Here is an 11,284-nt window from a genome sequence, read left to right on the forward strand (position 1 = left end):
TATACGGAGATACTTTCACCTCCGTCTTGACTGCACTGTTCACAGGTAATCTCACAACACCGACGGCAAATTCATGCCCCAAAGGAAGCATCGGCTGAAATAATGCAACAGCCAAATTCCAAGCACTTAAGCAGGCTGTGGCCTGTGGATGTGGTTTGTGCAGTGTGGTTTAAGCATCGATCAATGTGTGTGCGAGGAGGTGGCGCAAAATGTCTAAGAAATGAACATAAAAGTCAAGACTTTTCAGAGATTTTCAAGGTCCTCTGAAGAAAATTGTCAATTTCAGAATTGTTGCTGTCGCATCTGGGAATATCTGTGCTCACTTTCCAGGCTTTCCTTGAGAAGACAAAAGTTGTACTAGAGGCAATATCTTCACTTTCAACATCTTTTATTTTGACTTTCTAAAATCCCTAAAAGAGGAAAATATCAGAGAAAGTGTCTTTCAGACATGTATGCAGTATTTGTGACTAACCAGACGACTGTTACCATCCATGTTGATTTAAGGATGTATGTTGAAAGCAATGGCAAAAGGCTCATCCATATTTAATGTTTGTAAGAATGATTTTTTTCCCCCCTCCACATATAAATATATTATTCAATGTCTGTAATCTGATGCACTTGGCTGGCTTGTTTATTTCATGTTGAGGCTGCCATGTTACTATACCGGCATACGACTCAAAACTACTTTTAGAATAATCAATAACGCATGAAAAACTACAGTTTCTAACAATTTCTTCTGCAACAAAAACCCTTAGGGCACTTTGGAAAAAAGAAATACAGCTTTCAGAAAAAAAATCATGATTAGACTCACTGAGAAGTCTAAGAACAGACAGCGTATTTAAAGTCAATCTTGTGCCAGTAACGATATAATAGACATTATATTGCTTGATTAATGTCTGTTATATAAGACTTTAGTTTCATCATAGTTGGAAAGCTACAATAAGAGATAACTACAATTAACTTAAAGTAATCAGAAGTAGAGTTATGAGAGTATTCTTAGAATGTATATTATAATTAAGTGCAAGTCAGTGCACTTTACACATGCTGAGCTACAACCATGATTCTAAGCAATTTTATCAGACAATCATTTTAGCAGCAGGTGTGGTGACATGACACATTCAAACGAATGTGACTTGGACATTTTCCATTAACTTGGGCGATGGTGGTTTAAGTGGAAACCAGACATACTGGAGGCCCTCGTGGAAAGAGTGGGTGGCAGTGACATGACACTCAATTAATGGGGAAATTCAACAAGCTACGACTTAAAGACACAGAAAAAAAAAAAAAAAAAAAAAAAAGTTCTCATCCTGTTCCTTAAGCGTGCGCTCTCTCTACTGGCCATCAGGGGGTGACTCCACTGGTCGCAAACAGAAGTCAGATTGTATAGAAGTCGATGAGAAAATAACCTCAGAACACATTGTGAACATGAGTTTATGGTTTCAATCACGAGTCTCAAGTCTTCTTCAATACAGCATGATGTCCAATTTGTAAATGATGGTCCCGCTTAGAGTTAAATAGACAATAAAGCAGGGTATGCTTCAGGGCGTGGCTACCTTGTGATTGACATTTTGCTACCGGAGTCGTATATATGTTGTCTCTAAGTCACTCCTCCGCAGTCCATATGGTCACTTCTGTTCATAGGTTGCAACAGAGGGGTCAGACTGTTTACCTTCCAAGTTCATTCCGGCTTTAAGACATTTCCTGAAGCGGCAGGCTGGACAGTTCTTCCTGCGGATCTTGTCAATGATGCAGTCATTTCTCCCTGCACACAGGTAGTTGTGCTGACCTGTAAAGAGGAGAGGGACAAGAAGAGAAGGTGGAAAAGGGAGACATATTAGCAAGCTAAGAAGGTTTGAGAAGGATTAGCCTGGCCTGTATGTATTATTACCACACTAACCACCTGCTGATTCTACAGTAAGCCTGACAAGCCTGTGGCATTCCTCTGGTGTCGACAGCTTCACTTTCTCAAGTCTGCACTTGAAAAACATGGCGCAAGCCATGAAAATGTACAGAGCTCTTTCCCAACAACCAGACCGAGTCCCCAAGAAATACCGTCGACTGCAGTTCAATAGCAGTAGCCTGTGCTTCAGTGCAACAGTGTCTTGCTTGTATCACATACAGTATACTTGTGTCGCAGAGCCTGAGGAACGTCACATGAATGTTACCGTTCCAGCAACAGTTCATTCTTTTCAGTGCATACTAATACATGCTAAATCTCAAATAGATAAAATCAATCAGGGGATGTGCCATGCACATCATGCCAAGCATGCCATGGTCATCTTTCTAAGTTTCAGTGTGAGTCATTCTATGAAATCCAACTGCCAAAATTAACTAGAATCACCGCTGACGTGGTCGATAAGTCACTAACCCAACAAAGTTCACATGTGCGGTTGACTTTGCAGTGGAAAACAAAGCGTAGGAAGCGATTTAGAATGGCATTATACTATTGGATTCTAAAAAAAAAAAGTTAGATCTCGGTCTGACAGGGAAACATGGGGCACAGTGACGACGCACGCAAGTCGCAAAAGTGCAGAGAAAGAGTTGAGATGCTATCACAAAAAGATAAAAACAAACGGTCGGATTTCAGAGTGCGCGGTGATTCCAACTTAAAGTTGAACTGTATTCAACTTTTTCAGCTCAAGCTCTAAGACGGAAAAACACAGTCATATCGCAGGAGTCACATATGAGTCTCATTCTTCCACTGAAAAATGGTGAGTTCAAGAGCACCACTTACTAAAGAGCGTATGCCCCTTATGCATGACTGGATGACTAAATTATAGTACCGGTATACTCCCCCATCGCCAATTACTGTAGATATGGAGAAGTAAAGGTGAAAGGCCTGCCCATTAGTAGCTTCTGGAATAATAGCATTACTCATTATAGAGCAGGTCTACATAGCCATGAGTGCTAGAAGCAGAGGATGCAATAAATAACGGCATGGAAACCTTGCAATGTGCAGACTTTCATATCTGTGAAACTTGGCACGATATTGTAAATCGATGCAGAGATCATCATAGTGGATCATACGATATGTGCTTGCTCTGCCTCTGCCACTTTCCAGCAACCCTTCATTTATTGTACACACACACACACTGAGAAGTTTCTGCATGACCTCAAAAAAACAAAAAAACATCGTTGGCTGAAACAAGACCTTAAACAAAGTCAACAGTGCCTTGCCGAAATGCCCTTTGGGACCATACGCATGGTTACTGGTCTTTGAACGATTTGTTTGATGCTTTTTTTGAACTAAAGGGCATTCAATATCGCTGCTGGCACTATATAATAGAATAATACTACACAGTGTGTGTGTTGGTATTCCTGCGTCACTACTTCCGAGGGGTGCATGGACATGATCGCAAAACATTGTGCTACACATTCAAATGATATTATTCATAAAGAATTAAGAACAGCCTTTGTATTAGGAAAATCCTTCATGCTCCTTTTAATAATTTCAAACCAGTTTTGAACACTGTCTACAAATATGTTCCATAAAACTGTCTTGTGAAGGCAATCATCAAAATAACCACAAGATTATTTTGGCCATGGATTCTAGATTCACCACGGTTCTTAAGCACTGGCAATCATTGGTGTTAAGTAAGAGCAAAGTAAGAGCAATCACTGTTCAGACATTTAATCATAATCAATTGTCCTTTATCATGCAGTGCTTTACATTATTTTTTCCCTCCTCCTGTTTGCTCACAAGTGAGTGAATACTGAGGCTAATACAGCAGACCAAATGCATGTACTATGAGCACCAGCAAACACAGAATCTGGGACATCAAGCAAATGATTAGCTCAGCTTAATGACGCTTCAGAACAGAAGCGCCCTGTGTTGTTGGTGGCTGGAGCAAAATGCATTCTGCAAATGTCTCTGGACATTTATCAAAATCACAGTAATAAACACCTTTGAAACTGACAAGTGATCATATTTCACATAGACTGGAAATGACTCTGCAGGGCTGGTGGTGTGAAGACATGACAGCGGCTTGCGGGCTGCCAGTTGCAGCCTTTCCCTGATACCATTGCGAACAATGGCGTAAAAAAAAGCCATCTGCAGTGTCAAAAGTGCCAGCTGAATCACACTGACGCCCTTGCTCCCTTATCCTGCCCTGATCTGTTAACAAGGGCCTGGCAGCACCTTTCAGAACGGGTCGGTGAAGCCTCAGGCTGGTTTGTAGCCAACACTAGCAACATGTAGCATGTAGCGGTTAGCACAGCAAGTAGGTGCAATTTGAACCTGACCAGTTCCTTTCAATTAAGTAACTATTAGTGGTTAATTCATCTGACGGTTTAAAGGAAGTAAGAACGCAAATGTCCATGATAATTAACCAAAACCATTAAATGACATTCTGATGTCAAAATCCGTGATTTGCATCCTCATTAACACATAAATAACACAAAAATAAATACAATATCTCCAGTCTGTGGTGCCATGAGACATAGCAACAGAGTTGCATGCAAATTAATCAAACATGGTCCACGCATTAAAAGTGCTAGTCAGCTTTGATCTGTTGAGTGTTGAAGGTTGTATCAGTCGGAGCAATGAAACACACAGAGTAAATAAAACACCATATGACCACCACAAAGAAACAAAAAAGTAGATTTTTGACATCAGATCTCATGAGGTTTATGCGGGTCAAGAGAAAATAAAAGGCCGAATTAGAAACAGATTGTGATTGCAATTATTGGACCTACCACCTGCGAGGATCATGGGGAGCATTCCAAGCAGACATGGAAGAGCACAAAATCACTCACTGACTTGAACCACATCAGAACATTTGCATGCATTAACAGATAGTTGGCAGAAGAGGCTGCGCATGTGTCTGAGCAGATTGGTCATATTTCATTGCTGAAGGGATACAGGGACATGAGCAATCAAGGGAGAAAGTATTACCGTCATCATCATTTTCATAATTATTAATTGATACATGATTAAAAGTGCATTTATTTACCATCTGTGTTTTGTCGTGCTCTCCATCCTTCACCATAGAGACAACGACCGGAGAATGGAGAGGGGGGAGAAGAAACACAAACAACAGATGTAACTTTCTCAGTATTGTTCTCCTAGGCATTGTTGATGAATGCAATAATCAATTGACAGAAAGACACTCCTCAGAAAACCTTTTCAAACTAACTACACATCTGTAGAGACAGCTTCAGGAAGTCAGGAAAAGGAGAACCAGAAGCAGAGAGAAGCAGTGGGAAATGGAATGCATTGCAGAAACACAATAACAAAAATAACTCTGTTTGTCAGATGCATTCCTGCCCCTCCCTTTTTAAGATTTTGTCAAGGCAATTAGACTCGAGACAAGTTTCCTGATGCACAAATTGCCCGAGACCAGAACCGAATACTGTATTAAAAGATGTGAAACGCTTATGAAGCCAAGCTCATTACAATACTAGTCCGCTGTAAGGCAACACGATGTTAATCGCAAGGGTATCATGAACGGAATATTATTGGAGTCGGCCTTTTCCTCTTTTTTTTGTTATAATTACTTGTAAATCATCCCCACTTTGGGACAGGACAAACAGGAAGCGCAAGAGAAGAGGAGGCGGTACAAGGTAAAGACTCAAACCCCCAAAAATGCATGAACATCACATGGTCATATAAAGGCCAACAGCTAACACCCTACTAGTCCACTCTTGGTATTTGGGAAATAATTAAATTTGCTGGTGCCTAGGATAGAGGAACAGAAGAGATGTTTCATTGTTGTGCAACAGCTTCAACAGCTGATTATATGCAACTCAAATAAACGAGTCTTTGGGACAAAATGTACAAAGGTAATGGATGCTAACCGTTGCTATTAGGTGCACTTGTACGAGGTTGTGGCTGCATAATATAGAATACACAAACATGAATATGCAAATGAGATGACAGCCTGCTGTAGATGTGTCCACAACTCATTGGTTCAAACGTGTTCAATTGAATTCAATTGAAGTCATTGGTTCAACACAAAAAAAAGGTTTAAATGAGAACGCTTTCTAAAAATGAAATATACACTCTACGTAAATACGATCATTGAAATATAAAACCATGCGTCATGTCCGACTGAGTGAGTGAGACCAACCTTCGACGGCCCTCTTGAAGAACACCTTGCAGCTGCCGCAGGTTACAACCCCATAGTGGCATCCTGAGGCCTCGTCCGAACACACCAGGCAGATCTTGTGCGTCTGTCCGCCGGGCTTGGATTGGCCCGACACCGCGGAACCGACAGTCTCTCCCGCTCTCGGTGATGAGCTGAAATGCATACAGAGAGACAGAGTGAGAGAGAGAAATATGTAAAGACGAGTGAGCAGCAAAGATGTTTGTTATAAATCCAAAGCAGGCTGCTGAGGGCTGGTTTATGAGCAGCCTCATTGGTATGTTCTGCTGTTGCTAGGTAATATGAAAACGCTGTGGACAAATCCAGTAGACTGAAAGGGAAATATGTGAACTAAAAACAGATTAACGCTTCGATTGTGCTGCTGTTTTCTCTGATCGATGTGTTTTCCTGTGGCGATCTGGAGAAGGGACAAAACGATGGTGGTATTGCTTAAAGTATTATAATATAATACTTTAAGTACTTTGAGTACTGTACATTGGTACATTGGTTCCGAAAAAACACACCAAACAGGCAAATAACAGGAACTTTTTTTTTTCTGTAGTACAGCAAAATGATAATGTTGTTAATTTTGATGTGCGAACTGATCGTTTTCTCATTATTGCTCAATGTGTAAGCAATTAAGTCAAACCCAATGAAGCCCATCGAGGGCTCCCTGATGCAACTGAGCTCTAAATCTCACCCACGAGACACATTAAAGCCTTGTTTGAATCTCTTGAGAAACTTGTCCACACTCACACATAGTTGTTATTATTCTCGACTGTCTATAATTAGCCTTAAAGTAACCGAGACACACGAACCGCATTAACTGCTCGACGAGGTGTTTTGCAGGCAAAGTGCCAGCATGTGCGCTGGGAGTATGTCAGGTTTGAGGGGGCGGGGTTGTGTGGCCAAAAAGGCTTCAAACTAGTGTTAGACTGACACTGCTGTGTAATCCACGACAGGAATTTAACAGCATTAGAAGGGCTTAAGTCTGTTTGTTTTGGCTGCACAGTCATTGGAATGTACATTAGGATCACGCACCAGAGTTGGCTCGCTACGTCTGATAATGACTCTGCATTCAGGCCTATAGATATCTCGGTGCCCATTCTGTATCATGACGCTCCAAGCGTTGTTCCCACCCGTGTTCTGTCCATGGCATTAAAGTTACAGAGCCATGTCTGCCAGACGGGAGTGGAGAGTAAATAAATACAACTTGTGAGCGTCAGTCTCAAAGACCAGGAGCCATCCCGGCCTATCTCCCCAAACAAGCACGACCCAAATTCACAGCGGTCAGAGCGTCATGGTCAGCGGACAGACGACACTCGCTCATGTAATTTGGACCGCGACCAAGTATGAGTAGAGGTGGTGTATCTTGGAAGACCTCCAGCGAAGAAGTTTAGCCATAGCTCATTCATTCACATCGTTCCCAACACAGTCAGATCGTTTGAAATAGTGGCGGAATTCAGAAAGTGGTGCCAGCTTAACCTTTGGCAGTCGTCTGGAAAACATCAACACAATCAATCACACTGTTTCGCAGATGGCTTAAAGGGTAACTTTGGTATTTTGAACCTGGACCCTATTTCGCCATGTTTTTCTTCACCTTTCCCTTGATCTAGTCCGTCTGTTCAGTCCGAGAAGTCTCGTTCTTAAATCTCGCGACGCACCCACATTGTTAGAATCAGATAAAGCCAGTTTAGACATGACATTGAACACTAAGCTACGCTTTCCGTACTCTGACAGCGTCGGCCCTCCTCTCTCCAACTGTCTCACGTTTCCACCGTTGTCTTCCCGCAATAAGTCAGAAGACGCAATAACAAATCAGACCAGATCAAACGGACGGTTCAGAAAAACATATTTCTCTGGAGTGTCCTTTCCATAATGTTCTTGGACACTTGTAATAACAATCTGTGCCAGTCAGTGGCAAAGACAAGCACTTAAAGTGGACATATATATATTGATGGTGCAGAATTGCCTGGAGCAATTACATTGCAGCCCCTTAAGCGGCCGCAGCGTTCTCACTCAATACTGGACCAATTTAAAAATAATTGTGGGCCCCCATTAGTCACAAAGAAAATGGGAAAAGAGAGTTCAGATTTATAAGTAGTGACGATAGAGGAGGGAGCTTGTTCACAGTCTGTAAGAGGGAGCCTGACCCTCACAATGATGCATATGTGGATTTGCATTGATGCGAAAACACATTAAGATCAACTCAACTTCAAATGAACCTCAAAAAACCAAAGATCTGTTCAGATTGGCAGATGCGTACTCATATGTACTGGTCTTACAATTGGATCGACAGTCCGACAGTAGCACGGTGTTAACAGAAACGGCCCTGTTTGATCCTCCTGTATGAGGGGTATGGTGGACTGCTATGTGCTCATCATCTTTCTGGCGCTCGCATTACTTGTGAGCTTAAAGCCGCGATGACTGGATTCCAGTGAAGCTGCCGTGCACACTAATTACGGGGCAGCGCTTGTCCTGTGAGGGCTCTTATGGGAATGCTCAGCCACGGGAGCGGGAGAGGTTCCATTTTTGATACTTTGAAGTGATTGGGGAGCTAAATGTTGCATGATATACAATTCTGTTCTGTTCAGTCATGATTGAAAACGCTGGTAATGTAAAGAAGCACAGCGTGGTGGTTGAATTAAACACTTACAACCCTCCAGCGTCTTGTGGGTACATATATCTGACTACACAGTCCCACAGTTGTGAGGATATGAATAAGTCAATGTAATGTCCCCAAAGGTGATGAAAACCCGACCGTGTGTGTCACTGTACAGAATTGGTTGTACCAGTTAAGCACCGGGTGTTAAAAATGACAAATGTAACAAAAATCACGCTGAACAGTGTTTACACTCTGAGGCATAACACCAATCATTTCGCTGGCTATTTTACTTCTGCCTACAAACACCTCTTCCTGTGTGTGAACACAGGAACACACCGAGTGGTTCCTCTCAGTGTCAACACTGAGAGGTTGTGCAGAAACATCAAGAGGCCAACAAGACTTCAGATCAAAAACAAGAAAGTATATCCTGCTGTAACAGGCCGTGTGTGCTGCAGGATTTTTTTTAAAGAATGCCCAATCCTCTCCATCTCTAGGCAAAAAAGTGTACAATGCACAACTACAAATCCAATTTTGACATTTCTCCCCAACGAGCCCGTTTGAAATCAGACACTGCCTCCATTGTACATTAAATTCCACTTTATTTTATTCATGAGCTTGCCAACTGTTCATTTAACTTAGGTCAGAATAAAATCAAACCAGGGCATCTAGACAAGTTATAAATGTATTACACATTTTCTTAATAACATAACGTTACACGATGAGGAAGTGGAAACGCGTTAATGAAAGTCCACAACAAATGAAGTGCCTGTAGCAGCTCCAGACGGAGACAGTCTGAAGTGGGTTGACTTGCTGTGGTCACTGGGGAATCGTAGAACAGCGACTACAGTGGGAACCGATGAGAGGATTGGTTTTTTCCATCAAGATCAAAGCTTTTTTTGGGCCGATGTGTGGGAGCACAAAGTATGAGACGGGCCAAGTGATGTTGAACATGAGAACAGTCACAGAGCTGAGGCTTGACCCAAATAGGAAACTGACTAACTTGGCCAAACACATTTGGGGAAACTAATGTTAGCAGTGTGGTTTATAAACTTGCTTTTATTGATGCATATCATTATAGAGTCAAAAATGTTATTTAAAACAAATGGATGAAGTTAGAATATACATATCGTCTTTCCTAACCTAGTTTTGCAGCACTTTTGATGACCAACACAGCTGTTGTTTGTTTGTTATTGTTATGGCAATCTATTGTTTGTAGTTATAAACTTGCAGTCCAGACAGCACTGAGAAAACCTGAGTCAGTAGAAAGTAAGAAAAACAATAACATTTTATATTCCATGCACATTTATCTCAGCAGAATAGTTTTGATTTTCATGTTGGTATCATGTTGTATTACAAAACACAATCAGTTTACATGCTGTGATATAATATGCTGTCATATAAACCACGTGTGATCCAAGTCTGAACTCAAATGTGGCAAATCAATTATTTAAAATGTGACAAAATAAATGCAATACAGTTATTTTGTAATACTGTATACCAGGGATTCCCAAAGTGGGGTGCTCGCGCACCCCTGGGGGTGCGCGAGCTGCCTCTAGGGGGTGCGCGAGAGGAAAAGTGTAATGGCGGTCTGATGGTGTAATAATATTAAATATAAAAAAAAATGTAATTTTAATTTAAAAACTGTCAGGTGGGACATCTGAAGCTATCAGTCGTAAAAGAGGAGAGGGACAGAGAGAGAGAGAGGAATCGGAGGCGAGGGGAACGGAGAGGTGCGTTGAGGAGAGACCGGGAGAAGAAATCAAGCCAGAGTCAGAGGAAGATGAGACGGCGCAGACTGGGGAAAAAAAGAGGAAATATGATGAAAAGTATCTGTGTCTGGGCTTCACTTGGATTGGCAACGCAGATTCCCCAAAGCCACAGTGCGTGGTGTGCAGTGAGGTTCTGGCTAACAGTCTGAAGCTCTTATTTACGTCGCCACCTGAACACCAAGCATGCCAAAGTGCAAGTCAAAAGCCCCTTACATAGTTTAATATCGAAATTGGAGGAGTTACAAAACAGCCAAAAACAACTGCAGTCTCATTCATGTGTTGGTCTATAAATGACGCACTACGGGTTTCATATCTGGTTACAGAATAGCGAGAAAGGGGCTACCGCACACAATCGCCGAAGACGTGACCTTGCCAGCTGCCAGAGAGATGGTGGAATGTATGATTGGAGAGAAAGAAGCAAAAAAGTTGGACATGATCCCGGTGTCCAACAACACTGTGTCGCCGCATCGATGCTTTGTCCGAAGACATCCTGGCTACATTAGTCGGTCATTGATTGTAAATTAAATGTGATAATCTGCCTCTGAGCCTGTGCGTGTGTGCTCGCATCCGTATTGCTCTTTAAAAGTGACGCCTTGTGTCACTGAAAGTTATTGAAACTTTGTTGCAGTGTTTCAGGGCGTTTTCACACCTTCAGTTCGTTTGCTTTGGTGCAGTTGCTCCTTTGTTTGGTTTGTGTTCACACTGCAACATTTAACAGCGGACTAAATCTTGTAAACAAATGCCACGCGCGAGCAAACTGTTCTCTCATTGGTCCGATTCTTATGCGGCTATGAAGGCTTAAAAGGCTCTGTTGCTTCTTTTTTTTT

The 11,284-nt window shown here is 41.9% G+C and overlaps 1 protein-coding gene across 2 annotated transcripts in view; it reads right to left on the reverse strand.

The window, feature by feature from the left end:
* LOC306788256 (glucocorticoid receptor-like) overlaps positions 1–11,284 on the reverse strand; it is a 55,759-nt gene that overhangs the window by 11,217 nt on the left and 33,258 nt on the right. For both annotated transcript variants that reach the window (XM_079283698.1, XM_079283697.1), the window contains exons 3-5: positions 6,069–6,238; positions 4,953–4,979; positions 1,670–1,786 (exon numbers count right to left, since the gene is read on the reverse strand). In XM_079283698.1, the coding sequence (XP_079139824.1) occupies positions 1,670–1,786; positions 4,953–4,979; positions 6,069–6,238 (314 nt within the window). The remainder of the gene's footprint in view (positions 1–1,669; positions 1,787–4,952; positions 4,980–6,068; positions 6,239–11,284) is intronic.

The sequence above is a fragment of the Melanostigma gelatinosum genome, assembly GCF_949748355.1.
Source record: "Melanostigma gelatinosum genome assembly, chromosome: 14".
Classification (NCBI taxonomy): domain Eukaryota; kingdom Metazoa; phylum Chordata; class Actinopteri; order Perciformes; family Zoarcidae; genus Melanostigma; species Melanostigma gelatinosum.